The sequence below is a fragment of the Anguilla anguilla genome, chromosome 1, assembly GCF_013347855.1.
Source record: "Anguilla anguilla isolate fAngAng1 chromosome 1, fAngAng1.pri, whole genome shotgun sequence".
Classification (NCBI taxonomy): domain Eukaryota; kingdom Metazoa; phylum Chordata; class Actinopteri; order Anguilliformes; family Anguillidae; genus Anguilla; species Anguilla anguilla.
In genome coordinates this window covers 69,803,891-69,822,149 of record NC_049201.1, presented here as the reverse complement: position 1 = coordinate 69,822,149, position 18,259 = coordinate 69,803,891, and the positions used below count along the sequence as shown (strand labels likewise).

Here is an 18,259-nt window from a genome sequence, read left to right as displayed (position 1 = left end):
CTATTAATGTTCTTAATGTTGTGGGTATGCTTCAGAAGTACTGCATTTGAGGCCTCGGCTATAACAACTTGCAATGAGTAAAAACGGAACATTCCAGAAACACTGGCGGAAATGGAGGATGGAGAAGATTGATCTTGGGAACATTCTACGTGCAACTTCTTCCTAAACTCCGGCACTGGCACAGCGCAGCCCTGCAGTACCATCGCTGTACAGGATGACTCACTTTGAATGTATGGTATATGTGTGTTTTGCACTTCATCCCTCAGTTTGAAAAGCTCAATCTTATGCCAGCACTCATCACTGCATCCTGTGTTGTTGATCTGAGACAGCGTAGGCAAGCATGCGCTCTCCCCCAAATCTCAGCGCACCACAGCTCGCCAGTCAGGCTAGCACACGGAGAGGAGCCGGAAGAAACCTCACGCGCCGCATACCATCGGCAAGGTCAGGATTTGACCCCGGAGCAAAGGGCCCATCCATGCTCTAGAACAACAGTACCTTAACTGGATGAGCCACCCAGCAGTCCCAGATGTGTGTGTGTGTTAATTGCTGTTCCATCAGCGCCTCACATTACTTGGTCCATGGCAGCGTGCGTTCATTTTGTCAGCGACTAGCTTGCGTGTCAGCGCACGCTGCCACTGCTTCAGCGAGCGGGGCCTTGTGTTAGCGCTATGTGCACGCTAACCGGTTCGCCGTTGTGTCGGGCACACTGGCATGTGTGGAGGGCTGTGCCGCCACGTGGCCAGGAGTGTGAATGGGTGCACACCGTGTCTGTGTGTGCAGCCGTGTCAATATTGTGTGTCAGTGTTGTGAGTGTGTGTTTCTGCAAGCCTCGTCATGGTGACTGTTGCCAAGGCAACAACATCAAAGACCAGCCAAGCTTAATTAGGGTCCCCAGCGAGAGAGAGAGAGAGAGAGAGAGACAGACAGAAAGAGAGAGAGAGAGGGGAAGCAGGTAAAGAGAGGGAGGGCGAGAGAGAAGAGGGAGAGCAAGAGAGAGGAGAGGGAGAGCGAGAGGGAGAGATAGAATGTAAGGAACAGAGGGAGAGAGTAAGATTGTGCAACAGACATACATTCTGCATGAGCCACATAAGCTATGTGCATATCCAGTATTTTTGCTCTTGGTTTATGAACTCATTATTGTTTATGGACAGGCTGGTGCTCTCTGGACCCTCTCCTCTCAATTAGCCTGGAATCACAATGACAGTGTGCCTCTACGTCTGAGCAATGAATGCAACCAGCGGACACCCCAGCACTGTTCCCTCCTGGAGAAGGACAGCTAATAAAATCCAAACAGATCTGATTCAGATCCACACCACTGTCAGGAAATGACTATCATTATTCTTGCAGTACACCCTCCCTCCTTCCCTCCCTCCTCACTCCCCTTCAGTCTCGCTCACCCACCCACCTTCTCGCACTCCTTCTTCCCCTCTTCGTTTGCTTTCTCTTCCCCTCGTCTTTTTCTTCCCACCCACGCTCTCCCTCTCCTCCACTCTCAGCCTTTTACTTCTCGGTCTTTCTTTTTCTTGTTAAATGGCCACCAGCACCCCGTTAAATAATTAAATTCCATTAGGGAAGGTAATCTGTCAATTGGAGTGACTGAATGCTTCTGCTCGTACACGCTTGAGCTGTCTAACTCACTCCATCACTGTGTGCACGGAGGGGAAGGAAGTGGGGGGGGGGGGAGGCGGAGAGGGAGGCGAGTCACAGGAGAGGCAGAAAGTGATTGGTGAAGAGGGAGTGAGAGAGAAGGAAAAAGGGACAGGTCAGGAGGGACTGAGAGAAGGGAAAGGAAAGCGAGAAAACTGAAAAGAGAGGACAGAATCTTTCACAGGTGCCTGCAAACGCGCCAGTGCAAAGGTTTGGGTCTGGCACGATCGCACACCAGGTCTGCCCGCCGTGCCTGCCTGCTCCGGCTGAGGAGGTCCAGCGTAGCCGCACCCCCGCCCCGCCCAAACGCTGGGGCAGTCGCATTTCCGCTACACGGATGTGACTCCGGCCGTGGTACAGGGGAAACCCGTGTGGCACCTCGACCCAGGCCGAACTAGACGAGGCCAGAGCGGCTTTCGAGAATAGAGACCAGCCCTCGGGCAGACGCCGGCCACTTTGGCTCCGTGCTACGGAACAACGACAGAGCGCGGCGCTGTCGGTCAGGCCCGCGAGGGCAGCGTGTTAAGCGGGAGGCAGCTTTATGGGCCGTGAGAACGTTTGGCACAGACCATAATGCCGCAGTTTCAAAACGCACGTCCATTACCGAACACCGTGGAGACAGACCAGGGGCCGGGTCCGGAGGAGAGCCCGGGCATAGCCTGCTGCGTTGTGTAAACGACGCTGCCTTCGAAAAGCATCAGGCGTTCTGCGGGAACACCCCCTTCACCTGAGAGCGCGGCTAAGTGGGGCAGCGGCTCTCCTGTAGCTCGGGGAGACGGCGGCGAAAGACCTCGTACGCCTATCCTAGGACGGGTCTGCCCGACACCACAGAAGCTCATACCAGGGAAATGAACTGTTTATGACCGATCCATTAAGCCATTCCCAGCCATCGATTGTGTATTCATCATAAGAACATAATGTGTCTGTCTGATGACGGGTGCGGGCCATTTAGCCCATCCAGGCTCATTATTTTCTCTGCCGTCTGGAGAGCGTCCAGCACTGCGTCGAGCCTAAATGGCGTCCGTTTCCACCGCGAGCCCTGGTAAACTATTCAAATGCATTAACAACTCCACGTACGAAGAAAACACTTTGCGGTACGGGCGCATCTCTTAACTCATTTCCACCGGTGCCCCCCTTGTTCCGCCGACAGCTTAGCATGAAATAGCCTCAGTAATCCACTTTATTAATCCCTCTTAAAAATGTAAAAGCGAAAAAAGAAATTTAAAAAAGCTATCTAATTCCTCCCCCCCCCCCCATTTTGTCGTATTCAAAGAGGTTTGCACAGGGCAGCCAAAACTCTCTTCCTTTGCCCTGCAGGACAAACCTGAACAACATACCGTACAAGACTCCATTTCCCATCTGGCTACACTGCACATACCCGAGTCTGGGAGGCACCCCATCCTTCTCTGTGGTTAGAGCTAGCAATATTATACAGTGAGCGGCATAATGTTTGGGATAAAGACATATTTTTATTGACTTGGCTCTGTATTCCACGATTTTTGGCCGGACCGCAACAGCGGGGCCAGCCCTATAAACGCGAATGTCTGTGACTGAGTGACTGACTGATGAAGTTACGCCATTGGTCGGCCGGTTCGGTCCAGCCATATACTAGGTTTTGACCTGGTCTTGTTAATTTGTAATCAAACAATTTGCATGTGGTGAAAGTGCATATTCTCAGCTTTTATTTAAGGGTAAATTTATAGGATATCGTTTTGGTATCATCATGTAGAAATTACAGCAATTTTTATAGTTTCTGATAAGTCAGGTGCGTTCAATTGCTCTTTGTGATTTCTGAGCTCACCAGTGGTCTCTTTCTTCTGAATAATGTTTGAAACAGTAGATTCTGGTTAGCCTAAGGTTTGGCCTATATGCTATTTTCCTATTTCTCAGCCTCATCATAGCTTCCTTGACTTTCATTGGTACAACTCAGGTCCTCATGTTGCCAAACACCAATAACAGACTGTGTGTACAGCAGGCAATCAAAAGCCTAGAATCAAAACTAGACACTGAAAGCTCTCTTATACCTGCACTAAGGAAGCAACTGAAAACACATTTGCCCTTAAATAAAACACAATTGAACACAATGCCCTTCAATAAAAGTTGAGAATGTGCACTTTAACCAGATCTGAATTATTGTGGAGTAGAGAGACAAATTAATAAAAAATATATCTTTGTCCCAAACGTTATGGCACTCACTGTATTCAGTTCAATTCCATTTAATTTGCATAGAGCTTTTTACAGCGAGCTGTCACAAAGACCCTTAACAGATATATTTGTAAAGCATATGTATGTATAAAGATAATGGTGCTAAAGGCCCTCTGAGATATTCCATGGCATCTGAATCGGATCACAAAGGAAACAACCACAAGCATTTAACTGTAAGAAAAAAAAAAAAATATATATATATATATATAATGTCAAAATGTTCTCACGACCTGGAAAGAATCTGACACGTGTTTCTAGGCCCTGAACATTTTAACAGGACGTGTGAATTGCTTTCCCGTTCCATGCTAAAGATTTGACTCCGCTGAATCCCATCGATTTATTTGCCAGCGTATTGGCTTTGGATAGCGATACACACTCAGGGAGGCAACGTGAGGCTGGGTGGACAGAGGAGGACACACAAAGAGCACAGACTGAAACAGCCGGACACTTCTGCCCAAAACAGAGAGAGGTGAGCAGAGGTAAACAGAGAGAGAAAGGGGGGGGGGAGAGAGAGAGAGTGAGAGAGATTGAGAGAGAGAGGGTGGTATGGGGAGGGAGAGAGAGAGAGAGAGAGAGAGAGATAGAGACATAGAGAGACAGAGAGCGAGAGAGATTGAAAGAGGGGGGTATGGGGGGAGGGAGGGAGAGGGAGAGGGAGAGAGAGAGAGAGAGAGAGAGAGAGAGCTGTATGGGAAGCTCACAGGGTAGCATAAGCCAGAGAGGCAAAGGAATATAATCAGATAAAGGGAGAGAAGCAGCATGGGCCAGGGCGAGGTAAAGGGAGGTGAGAGAGACAGAGAGCCAGAGGGAACATAACACTTGTAATATCCAATATGATACATAGCCAAGCCTGGGTGTGCAATAATCTTTAAATTGTTATCTCCCCTTCATTTCATGCAGCACAATTACACATAACTGAAACACGCACGGACGCGCACACGAGACACAATGTAGGAAACACTCAAGGGGTCAGATGCAACCAAAAATAAATATCGTGGTTACAGGGATCCCAGTTAAAAAGGTAATTGTAACTAAATCCTCCCCAAAATTCATTTAATAAAAAGGCACTTTCTATGGGAGATTATTAGAAGACCTTTTCCATTTTTATCCCTCCCTCTCTGTCCCCCCATCTTTCCCTGTGTTCAGTAAATCCAGGCTCCCATGGGTACCATATGCGCCTTTGTGAAAAGTGTTCATTACTGTGTGTGTGTGTGTGTGTGTGTGTTCTCTGCATGTGTACGCAAAAGTGTGTGTGTGTGTGTATGCGTTTGCATGTGTTTGTCAGACAGTCTGTGTGTCCGTGTGTGTGATTTTAGAGACAGCCATTTCAGTTTATATGAGTGACCTTAAAAATCAGAAGGTATTTATATTGCAGTGCGTGAGTGTGTGTGTGTGTGTGTGTGCATGAGTGTGTGTGTATTTACTGTATAACTTTCAGCCCTGGTGTACATAACGACACATAATTATGTGCAAATGTTCATATTTATCGGTTTTTATGCATCAGTAATTATATTCATGCTGAAATAATGTATTCTGACAGATGTTTCCGGAAGCGGTGTGGGCCTGCTGTCTTTCTCCAGGGTGGCGCAGAAGGATCACAGCAGGGGATGAAACCTGAGACTGCCCAGGCTATGAGTGTCCGGAGCGGGGCTGACTCACCTGCACCTCGCGGGCGTGGTAGGCGATGATGAGCCCCAGCAGGATGACTGTGGACAGGCTGATAAGACACTTCAGAGCCAGCGAGTACATGGAGCTCTGCAGAGGAACACACACACCCACGCACACATACGCGCGCGCACACACACACGCACGCACGCACACACATACGCGCACACACACGCACACACACACGCACACACACACATACGCGCACGCACACACACGCGCACGCACACACGCACGCACGCACACACACACATACGCGCACACACACATACGCGCACGCACGCACACACACACACACCCACGCATACGCGCACGCACACACACACACACACACACGCACACACACGCACACACACACATACGCGTGTGCACACACACACACACACACACACACATACGCGCATGCATGCACACACACACACACGCGCGCGCACGCACACACACACACGCACACACACACATACGCGCACGCACACACACACATACGCGTGTGCACACACACACACACAAACACACACACACATACGCGCATGCACGCACACACACACACACCCACACACACACATACGCGCACGCACGCACACACACACACGCACACACACACATACGCGCACGCACACACACACACACACACACACACACACATACGCGCACGCACACACACACACACACACACACACACACACATACGCGCACGCACGCACACACACACACACACACACACACACATACGCACACACACACACACACATACGCGCACACACACACACGCACACACACACGCGCGCACACACACACGCGCACACACACACACACACACAGTCAGAAAGGGCAAAGAGGGCCATCTCCCGTGCGTTTTAACATCCCCACTCCTGTTCTCCCTCCAGCTCCCCGGGCCCTGACCAAATCATCGCTCTCACGCAGCCACACTCGCAAGAGATCCTCATTTCCATCCGCACTCCTTTCTCCCCTCATTAAGTCAATTATTCCCTGTCCTTTTCCATATTCATGCCCTCATTACTTTACTAAACCACTTCCCATACGCGTTTATTGGCAGTCCAAATACCCGGCCCACCCCCTCCGCTGCCACCCCCTCCCACCCCCCACCCACATTCGCACACGTGCCGTGGACCAGAATCCTCCACTCCCTCCAGTCTGTTCCCCAGCGTTCTGAGCACGCGCTCCACGCTTATCGTTCCTTCGTTCACGTGTTCAGTCCTGATGCCGCTTAGCGAGCGCAGTATGGCGCTCTCAGCTCGCCCGGCCGCAAAGCCTGGCGGCGTCTGTCCCCAATTCCCCGGACGCTCGCTCTTATTTGGGCGCATTTTCCCCCACAATCCCCTCACACCGCGCCCGCCCGCCCGCCCGCCCGCCCGCCCGCCGCTGCAGCCCATTTAGCTGATTTAGCGCTAATCTTCGTTTCCAGCTGCCCGTTCCACCTGGCGGGACCTACGGTGTGCATCCGTCTCGCACACATACGGTTACGCATCCACACTCCGCCTACAGCCGCCCACCACCGCCCCCGTCAGGCCGGCCCAGTTCCCCAGACCCCGCGCACAAGCGGGCCAGGAACCAAAGACGGCTGGGTGACGACAGCCGCACGCATCGATAGGGACGTGCATAATCCAGGAGACTCGCAGACTGTCAGAGACAGCAGGAATCAGAGAGACATGAGGTTGGCTGAGGTCACACAGCTGGCGATGCGGGGGTGGGGCGGGCGGGGGGGGGGGGGTGGGAGTAACACCACCTATTAACCACTCCACCTAAACTTCATACTTATCACTGGCGCAAGAACGACTTGTTTCTCTGATGCCCTGCCCCACGGCTCACTGCTGCTGAGTCCTGCCATAAATCACAGTCCGTGCCCTGAGGCTGCGATCGGAGGCCGAATTCAGCTGCAGACCTCGGGGTCCCCACAGTAGCCTCCCGTGCACCCTCCAAAAATTCAGTAAATCCTAACCATTAGCGGGGTTGCCTCTCATGCAGTAATCCCAGCTCTCGCCTAGCTTGAAAGGGCTTTGCAGCTTAAAGGTTAGCTACAGCGATTCTTACAGAACATCACTTGTTTATCATACAGTTGTCATTCAGAGTGTGTACCCAAGCAGAGCTCAAAATTCATTTCAAGCAGTCCAGAAAAAGAAATGTTTTTTTTTAATAGTCAATTAGCATTTTCAAGATAAATCCCAGGAGAGTGTTCAGTTAGATGTGCCCTGTACACAGGCAAGCTAAGGAAGATTTATAGACTCTCACTATTTCCCAGAATCCCCTGTGCTTCATTTGCTCTTAGAATCACCCTTGGTGCCTCTTAAGTCATTTCAGGTTTCTATCAGTAGCTTTGCTCATGCTTCATAAACAGCCCCCCCGCCCCACCATACCCCCCCCCCCCCCACCACCTACCCCCAGCTGATAACGGCTGCTTCCTGCCTGTTATTTTATCTTCAGTGGATTAACAGACATTGATTAGGAAATGGACTGACACCAAGCAGAACAAATTAGGTTTTCTTTTCTTTTTTTTTTTTTTTAAAGCTCAAGTTCAACACGCAGCATCTTTCATCCAAGAGACGGGCAGAGTAGCATTACCACCAGGAGGAGCTGGCTTAAAGTCTGCTTCCTACCACCGCACGCAGCGCTGCCCTGGCCTAGTACATCTGAATTTAATTTCGCATGTTACCCTTTAACGGTCATGTGCTCTTCCAAATGGGTTTCACGGGCTCACTGACACGGAGACACAGAGGGCCAAACGTGCGCACACACGGGCGCAGGTCTCCTGCAATCGCTCATTTTACGACGGTTATTTTCCAAATCCGTTTAGTTTGCTCAGCGGGCCCCCGGGGGGGTGTCCTCCCGTTCTCAGCAAAGAGTTTAGCACAATCAGTCTCCAGGGAAACGGGCACCAGACACAGGCGCTGTGTCACCTCGCTCGCATTCGCGCACACTCAATTTCACCCTGACACACGCCATTACGCCCCGAACCTAGCCAATCACGCGGTCGCGTGCGGCGGGAGGCGCGGGTCGACGCGCCGGCTCACGCGCACCGGTACACAAACACGCGCGCGCATCCATGCGTGAAATTACACAGCCACATATAACCTGCTTACTGTATACATAACACCGGATAGACATGCACACTCACAGACACACACACACACACACACACATATAGGCTCACACACACACACACACGCAGACATGCATTTGCAAAAACTTGGTTTGAAAGAAAAGCACAGTGAACAGGTGCTAAGAGAGCCCCATTGCAATTACAGACGATTTAATGATTTATCGAAACGAAACAATCGACAATCTCTACTTCCACTCAGCTTACATTTTCTGGCTCCGAAAAAAAAACAAAAAAAACATTTCGAACATCAGAACAGGGTACGGCACAGACTCACAACCCATCTTATGTGGCTTTGCACGGGTGCAGTCACAACCACAGAAGCAGCAATGATAGCCATTAGCCTCGTGGGTAGACTCAAGCAGCTTTACACTGGAAAATGCTACCAGTGTATCAGGTTATTCGGGTGAGTACCGAGGAAGGCAACGATTTTCTGTGTGCCCATTGTGTCAGAGTTAATGTCGCTATCAACATGAGCTCCGATGCAGAAGGAGCATCTGTCGGCCTAACACTTCCCGCTGGTGGGGGGGGGGGGTCGCTGTGGCCAAGCGACAGGTGAGAGGCGGGACAGCTGCACATTCCCATATGTTAGACACACTCAAACCACCCCCTTCCAACATGGCTGACTCAGCGCTAGAAATCCTTTCCCACACAAAGTGTGAAAACTATCTATTGATTTCACAGTGACTTCTGACACATTAGTCCTTCAGGTGCTAAAGCGCAGATATTCTCAGGGTGGAAAAATGTACAGGGAAAGGGGTATTTATGTTAACAGGCAGGGTCTTCATCATGTCCATGAAGTTGATGACAGAAAAATACTTCCAATCGTGAAGAAAAACCCCTTTTCTACTGTCAAACAGATCAAGAACACTCTCCAGGATGTAGGCATAGATGTGCCAAAGACTACCATAAAGAAAAGACCGCACCAGCATAACCTCAGGGGGTTCACTACAAGATGCAAACCACTGGTATGCCTCAGGAACACAATGGCCAGAATAGAGTTTGCTAAAAGGTACATTTAAATAACTGGAAAGTCCAGGGGGAAAAAAATCTTATGGACAGATCAGGCAAGTATTAACCTGTACCAAAGTGATGGAAAGAAAAAGTAAGGAGAAAAGCACTGCTCGTGAAAAATGGTGGAGCTAGCGTTATGGCTTGAGCACGTATGGCTGCTACTGGAACTGGCTCACTTCTCTCTACTGAAGATGCGACTGAGGATGGCAGCAGCAGGATGAATTCTGAAATGTACAGAACCATCTTATCTGCTCAAATCCAACCAAATGCCTCAAAGCTCATTGGACAGTGATTCACCTTGCAGCAGGACAACGATCCCAAACATACTGCTTAAGCAACCAAGGAGTTTTTCAGGGCAAAATAGCTGAATACTGTTGACTGGTGAAGTCAATCACCCAATAAAAATCCAGCTGAACATGCATTGCACTTTCTGAAAACAAGGCAAGGCAAAAATCTCCTGAAACAAACAGGAAATGAAGATGACTGTCGGCCTGGTCAAGCATGACCAGGGAAAAGAGTGAGCATTAGGTCATGTCTATAGGTCACAGTCTTGAGGTAGTCATTGAATACAAAGTATTTACAACCAATTACTAAATATGGCAACTTTATTTAAGATAATGTTAATCTGTCTAATTACTTATGTTCCCCTAAAATGGGGGAGGGGGACTATATATAAAAAAAGGCTGTAATTCCTATACAGATCTTCCAATAGGGAGATAACAGCCTTAATTCTTCACAGCATGGAGTCAACAAGGTGCTGGGAGATACCTTAGGGATTGATGGCATCACACAGTTCCTGCAGATTGCTATCCACACATTCACGCTGTGAACCTCCCTTTCCACCTGATCCCAAAGGTGCTGAACTGGAATGAGGTCTGGAGACTATGCAGGCCGCTGGACCAAACTAAAGTCACGGTCCTGTTTGCGGAGCTAACTCGAAATTGCGCGTGCTCTGTGGTAGTCCGTGGCCATACAGGGATGACGGTCAGCAGAACTGCTTAGGTAGGCGAAGGCACCGAAACGATGCGCAGTTGGTATTAAGGGATGTAATGTCTGCCAAGAGAACATTCCCTAAGACCACTGCACCACCACCACCGCCACCAGTCTGCACCGCTGACACAAGGCGGGATGGAACCATGGATTCATGCTGTTTACACCAAATTCTGACCCTATCGTCTGCATGTCACAACAGAGCTCGAGAAACAGACCAGGCGATGTTTCTCCAATCTTCACTTATCCAGTTTTGGCGATCACATGCCCACCTGTTCTTCGCTCAAAGGAGGAGAACCCACGGCATTCAAGGGTCGACGTGTTGTGCATTCAGAGATGCCCTGCGGCACACTAATGTTGCAAACAGCTGTTATTTGAGCATCGTGACCTTCCCGTTAGCTTGAACAAGTTTTCCCATTGTCCTCTGACCTCTCTCATTAACAAGGCATTTTCTCCCAGAGCTGCCAAATCTTTTTTTTTTTTGCTTTACCGCACTGTTCTGTGTAAAAACTCTAGAGACCGTAGTGTGTGAAAATCCCAAGAGGACAGATTTTTCTGAGGTGCTGGAACCACTACATCTGGCACCAATAATCATACCACAGTCTAAGTTGCTTAGATGAGGAGGCTTACACTTACATTTCTAATGTTCGGTTGAACAACAGCTAAACTTCTTCACCATATCTGCATGTTGTATGTATGGAGTTGCAGCCACATAATTCGTTGTTTAGAGGGGCCGGCTATTTGCATTTAACAAGCAGGTGTACCCAATAAAGTGGCCACTGAGTGAACGCCACACATTCAAATAAGCAGACAAGTATATTTTATACATTTTAGCAGAAATAAACACTGGGATGTAAGGGGAGAGAGAGAGAATGAAGCGAAGATTTTATGAGGCGAGACAGACTGTCTTATGCTTTCAAAAACAGCTGCCAGAATACACGACTAAACTGTTATTTTGAAGAAAAAGCTAAACTGAGTGTGCCTTGTGCATGTGTAAATGAGCATGCAAGCATATCATTCTTCACACGGATCTTAATGAAATGGGTTTTAGCTCAGAGTTTGAAGGGCTTTTGCCCTTTTTGCCTCTTTTGTGGAGTTTTGATTGATGTAGGCCCCCAAATAGAAACTGGAGTCACCAATCAATATGAAATAGAAACACTCTTGGCCATTATGGAAATTACACTGCCAAGTATATTATTTTTAAAGTGTTACACATAATGGACACTGTGCACTACAAAGCACAATGGTTTCATCATTATAGATGGCTTTACCCCGTCTTATTATGGTACACAATGGTATTAAAATTCATGAAACGGTTTGACTTACTGTGGTATAAGAACCTAAATAAAGGATGTTCTTTTATTACCCTTCAATTCCCTTTCTTTCATTTCTTTTCAGTCACTCTCTTTTTTTCCAATAACACTCCCCCAGTTTGCCGCCCACTGAAATCACAGTCAAGAGGAGAGAGAGGGAATGACAGTGTGTGCGCGTGTGTCAATGCTGTTATTGTTATATATTGCTACATTTATCATTATTATTTTATTATTATTATTATTTTACATATTATATATGTATGCCCTGGCAACAATTACATTTGTATTTCATGCCAATAAAGCAACTTAAATTGAAAAAATGAATCGAGAGAGAAAGAGAGAAAGGGGGAGAGAATGCATGCTCACATTGTAAAATGTGCCTGAGAGAAAAGGAGATTTTGAAAGAGATAAAAAAAGGAATTAAAGCCGCAAGCAGCATTGGGAGGGGTCCAAGCATTGGCACAATTGCGCCCCCTATGGAGCAATTTTTAAATGGTTTTGTCCTCATGATCATATACCTTCACCCAATATATCTACTGCATCGCCATGGCTGTCTCCTAGCCGCTAGGCGTAAAGGCCTTTAAATGGTAGATGGACTGCATTTATATAGTGCTTTTATCCAAAGCGCTTTACAATTGATGCCTCTCATTCACCAGAGCAGTTAGGGGTTCAAGGACACTTCGACACGCCCAGGGCGGGGATCGAACCGGCAGCCTTTACTATGTCGTAACACTAAAGGTTGTTTTATACTTCCGCATAGTACACATAAAAATGGGTCTGTGTAGGGGTTGTGAGCAATGTGCGCCATGTGCGGTCGCAGACCGCAGCCGCGTTGAAGACGCACACCTCAAGAAATTAAAAGCACGTAGTTAGTAACCAGTGCCCGTATACGCCGTAAAGATGATGATTGGTTGACTGCTGACATGAGGTCACTGGCATACGGCTCTGACTAACAGGTTATAACAGTTGATTCACAAAACCGACAGGCAATGTTAAATATGCAAATAAAAGCGCCTTTGTCAGGTGAATGTCTTCGTTGCAACAAGTTACATCTAGCTGAGCATTTGTGTGGTCATTGGTGCAGTATTTAGTAGGTTTGGAAATATGAATGAAGGTGTTGTCTTTTGAACTATAACGGTCAGTAACAAAATCTAATTACGTGGCCTGCGTAACATCTGCGTAATAATAATAATAATAATAATAATCCTAACAGATACAATAGGGTTCCACCAGCTTCGCTGCTTGGACCCCTAATAATAATAATAATCCTAACAGATACAATAGGGTTCCACCAGCTTCGCTGCTTGGACCCCTAATAATAATAATAATCCTAACAGATACAATAGGGTTCCACCAGCTTTGCTGCTTGGACCCCTAATAAAAGATAAAAGAAAGGGAAAGTATGAAAATGTTTCAGAGGGAGAGATGAGGAGAGAAGGAGAAAAATGTGAAAGGAATATATCCAGAAACAAGAAAGAAAAAAAAGAGCAAACAGATAACTCCCTCCATCTGGAAATTCATTCACAAATGTCAGACATCTCTTCCCCCCAGCGCACTGAGGACATACAGTAGATGCCTGAAAACAGTCAGGCCACACATCACCAAACTGCCACATCACCTAACTGCCACATCACCAAACTGCTACACATCACCAAACTGCCACACATCACCGAACTGCCACACAACACCAAACTGCCACACATCACCAAACTGCCACACAAAACCAAACTGCCACACATCACCTAACCGCTACACATCACCTAACTGCCACATCACCAAACTGCCACACATCACCAAAATGCTACACATCACCTAACTGCCTCACACCACCTAACTGCCACACATCACCAAACTGCCACACATCACCAAACTGCTACACATCACCTAACTGCCACACATCACCAAACTGCCACACATCACCAAACTGCTACACATCACCTAACTGCCACATCACCAAACTGCCACACATCACAAAACTGCCACACATCACCAAACTGCTACACATCACCTAACTGCCACACATCACCTAACTGACAAAACATGCAACTAAAAGTCCTCTTTTCATACTCTCAGCTCCTTCATAAGTCACAAAAGGCCCAGGAACCCAAGACAACCAGGGCTACGAAGCTCCGAACACATGCCAGTGTTCCACATATTTCTCCTTGCCCAGAGTCACAAAACGCCCTTCATCAATACCTCTCACTGCACATCAGTACAGTTAATGTAATAGTCATGAGCACCCCATTCAGATTCAGTACGGCCCCATAAATTTCTCCTGTGGTTTGTAATGACTGCACACAGAGGTCCCTGGAACAATCCAGGTTACATTGACAAACAGCTCCCGTTGCTCTCATAAAACAGCCCTTCGATGACACAAACCTTTACCAAAAGCCACAGTTCTGTCAACAATCACAAGGCCGGAACATCTCACGCAGTAACCCACTTTGAGTGAAGTTACAAACTAAAATGCCCAAAATTTGTTCCCCCATATATTCCTGAGCCACCATCAGCCAATTACGTCTGCCCCCCTTCCCTCTCTCACCTTGCTGTACACGCCCCAAGAGAGTTCGGTCTCGATGACCATGACCACGATGCCGAACATCCCGAAGATGAGCGCGTAGTCGCTCAGCCTCTTCCTTTTCTCAAACAGCGCTCTCCGGTGGCCCAGCTTGTACCCGATGTTCTGGTTCTTCCTTTTCGGGGCCTTGGAAGTGCTGGTGCCCCCGGTACTGCTCCCACCCCCCCGGCTGTTAGCGGTGCTGCCCGCCCCTGCAGAGCCTCCCACCGCCCCCCGGCTCTCCGACAGGTTGTGGTTCTGATGGTAGATGGACATCTGGTTGGAGGTGGTGTCCAAGTCGTAACTGTAAGACGAGTCCTCTTTGGAGGAGATGACGATCTCGGGGGGATTCTGGGTCTGGCCCTGCTGCGGTGGTGCTGCCCCTCCCTCCTTCTCTCGGTCCCGCCCCGGGGCCCCTCCCTCTTTGGTGTCGCTCCCACTGTCCGACTCGATGAGGTTCCTCCTGGACGCGCTCAGTCGGCTCAGGGGCTTCATCACCCCTCCACTGTACTTGCAGGAGCTCATGGCGATTTCGGTGAAGGGGTTGCTGTCCCGCCGGTGCACCAGAGGGCTGGCCTGCCGGTGCTTGCATGCCCGTTCCCTCTCTCTCTCTCTCTCGGTGGAGGGCGAGTGCGAAGAGTAGAAGAGAGCGTTATAAACGGGTGAGTTCTCCCCACTCAGGCTGTGCTGGCTGCCCAGGCAGGAGGACAGGGGCGTGCTGGCGGGGTGCAGGGCGTTGGGGACGGCTGGGGGAAGCTGTTGGGCGGAAGCCAGGGGGAGCTTAGCAAGGCCTGCCGGGGGAGCGCTAGGGGTGGTCGGGGATGGTGTGCCATTGATCCGATCTAGGCTGGCGCCCCCCATGTGGTTGGAGTGGTTCGTTCCGGGGTAGGTTCCAGAAGCAGCCGGATGCGGGAGACCACTCAACGAAAGGGGGGGATGCTGCTCTTCTTCCTCACCCTCAGCCAGTAGGGCCAAGCTCAGGGAAGGTGGAGGTTCCATTGTTGGGTGGACCAGCTGGGATTAGCCGTTGCGCGATTCTCAAGGTTTGGGAGAGAGGAAGAGGCGGGAGGAATAAAGAAAGACAGAGGGGGGAGACAGAGGGAGATGTTGAGGGTTTATCTGTGAGGGAAAGCAATGTAAAAGGATGGAGAAAAGAAGCACAAGATGGGGTGATGAAAACAGTTGAGGACAGATGAGGGGAAGGGATGAAGGGAAGGGGAAGAGGGAGTTGGTTGGATGCGAGAGGGAAGGGGGAGGGGGATAGGGGATCTATGTAGTTCCAGAAGAAAAGTGGTCAGATTTGGAATTCATATTTTTTGCCCCAGAAAATTTCAGTTAATCTTCTTCCCCTAAACATCACTCTTTATCTGCCTCTTCCTCTTTATCTCTTGCCTCCAACACTCCCTCTTTGCCTCTTAATTCAAAGCTGGTATTCACTTATTTTACTTACATAATATTCAGATCCATGTCTGGAATCTAAGTCTATCTAACCAGCAAAATATAACAATATACGATTGAATAGCAATGTGAATGGTTTTTAAAAAACGTTGTTTCAAAGCGTAACATACAAAATTGAATGCTTTGCTTTCCATCTGTTCGTGTATTTACGTCTACACAGTCTGTCTCCGCTTTCATTTCTAGCATCTTCTCACTTTGTTTCAGCCTTTTTCGCCCACTGCTCCTCCTGCACTTGCCCCCGGCACCTCTCCTTTACGGCTTTCTCCATCCAACACCCTTATCTGTTTCACTCTGTCCTACCTCTCCTCTCTCCGTTTCTCCCAGCTGAATCAAACGCTGTGCGAAAATATTGCTCCACACCTTTTCTTTTTCATGTTGTCACGACCATTCCACTATTCCACGTCTCTTATTTCCTTCGTCGACAGACTCCGTTTTAAATGTTTGTCAGTTTGAAATAATCCTCCGGTCCTCCTTGTCCTCTCTCAATGATGTTGTCCGTTTGGTAATCAGTGCCTATTTTTGATATTTTTTATTCCAGCTTCATTTGGAGAAATCCGATCATGGTTCCGACGCCCCCCAAGCCTAAGAATTTCGATTAAATTGTTAATTGTATTATTTTATTAAATTAATATTTGAACGTGGATGCTTTTTTAAATTATAGGCATATAAACTAATTTTATTTCGGATTATACGAAAATAAAAAACTAGAAAAAATACAGCTATTTATGGTAAAAATATAAAAAGGATGACATACTTTAAAGGTAGCAGTTCAGCTGTCGTTCAGTCACTCATCTCTCACTCTACCTTCTCCCCGTCTCAACTTCTCTCGCTTACTTTCTCCGCCCACGCCCCTCCCTGGGATGCTCTCATTGGTTCAAGAATGAAATATTCATTAAAAACAACAAATTAATAAATAAGACCAATCGTTCTCTCGCCACTGTATTTTTGTATGCACCCATCTAACACGGAGTTCAATGCCGCCTTAAGCCATTATGTTTATTATACAGTCAATCATTAGATGTAGTGTCTTGTTAATTGTTGGATAATGTTATGGGATAATTGGGCATACGCGAGTGTGCGCGCAAGGCTTCATTTCCATTTTAAGCGAGCTATTTGACTGTAAAAAATTGTGAATTTAATTAGATTGTTTGATCCTCAACATGTAGCCTGTGTCTCATCCCACCAGCTGATAAAATAAAAAAATGACTGAATTAGTGATAACTTAAGTAGCGCGTAGGAAACAGGAGAGAGCGAGAGAGCTAGCAAACAGGAAATGGCATTATGAACCAGTCGGCCTATGATGGTTGTGGTCACTCTGGTCACTAATGGCAGTCATGATTTTCTGCTTCCGATAAGGAGATGACCACAACAAGCTATAGCCCTTTGCGCCTTGCCTAGAGGTGTCACAACCTGGCAATTGCGACACTGTCAGTTTATCTGCCTTATTAGGTTGTCTTCAACCATGGCTTCACAGAATGATTTCAATGATCGTTATTCGCCGTATGAACTATAGGCCTACGTGTAGACTATTATTAGCCACATATGCTAGATCACTTTCATCAATCATGGCATGGTAACAACAGTTAATTTGCAAAGGTTTTGTAACATATTCCTCTACAGTACTGTTGGCAATTTAATTTAATTGTTTTGTTTCAACATTTAAAATGCTGTGCACTGTGTGATATAATTTCCATTTTCTGTTACGTTTTAATCCGGATAAGTGATTACCGTCTCATTTCCCTGCGTCTATGGAAGCAGATTATGAAATACTAAAGATAGGGTGAATATTAATAAAACAATGTGTGTCCTCTGCGTTGCGCGGTAGAGGATTTCCCAGAACCTGTGAATTATCACAGCATGGGCAGTAGCCTATGATCCCCATTCACTTTTCACTTTAAGATTAACAGAGACACATAAACAGTGGTTGCAAAAATAATACGTGTGGTCATTTGTCTCAATAAATTTTGGTCACTGGATAAAAGATGAAAAATATAAAAACGTGAGAGGCGTGGAATGAAGGATCACAAAAAAAAAAAACAGACTTATTGTACACTATAGTTAAACAGCACAGGACTGGAGGGGCATTGTAGAGGTCAGCGGAACTAAAATTAAACCGACAAGAAAAGGCCAAAGGTCCGAGACAGACAGGGGGTGATGACATAACGGAGATTCTATAACAGGCCCGGCAGAACAGCAGAACAGACACAGAAAAGACAATACGTCTTAAGGGGAAACCAGAGAAAATGTACACAAATGTAAACCAGTGAGGAAGTCGCCGTCTCGCTAGTAGAGGTT

The 18,259-nt window shown here is 47.7% G+C and overlaps 1 protein-coding gene across 1 annotated transcript in view; it reads right to left on the bottom strand.

The window, feature by feature from the left end:
* The window catches only part of kcnn3 (potassium intermediate/small conductance calcium-activated channel, subfamily N, member 3), a 32,660-nt gene extending 15,557 nt beyond the window's left edge, over nt 1–17,103 (bottom strand). The window contains exons 1-2 of the mRNA XM_035394682.1: nt 14,492–17,103; nt 5,512–5,607 (exon numbers count right to left, since the gene is read on the bottom strand). Coding sequence (XP_035250573.1) covers nt 5,512–5,607; nt 14,492–15,505 — 1,110 coding nt within the window. The 5' untranslated portion in view covers nt 15,506–17,103. The remainder of the gene's footprint in view (nt 1–5,511; nt 5,608–14,491) is intronic.
* Nucleotides 17,104–18,259: the final 1,156 nt, after the last annotated feature.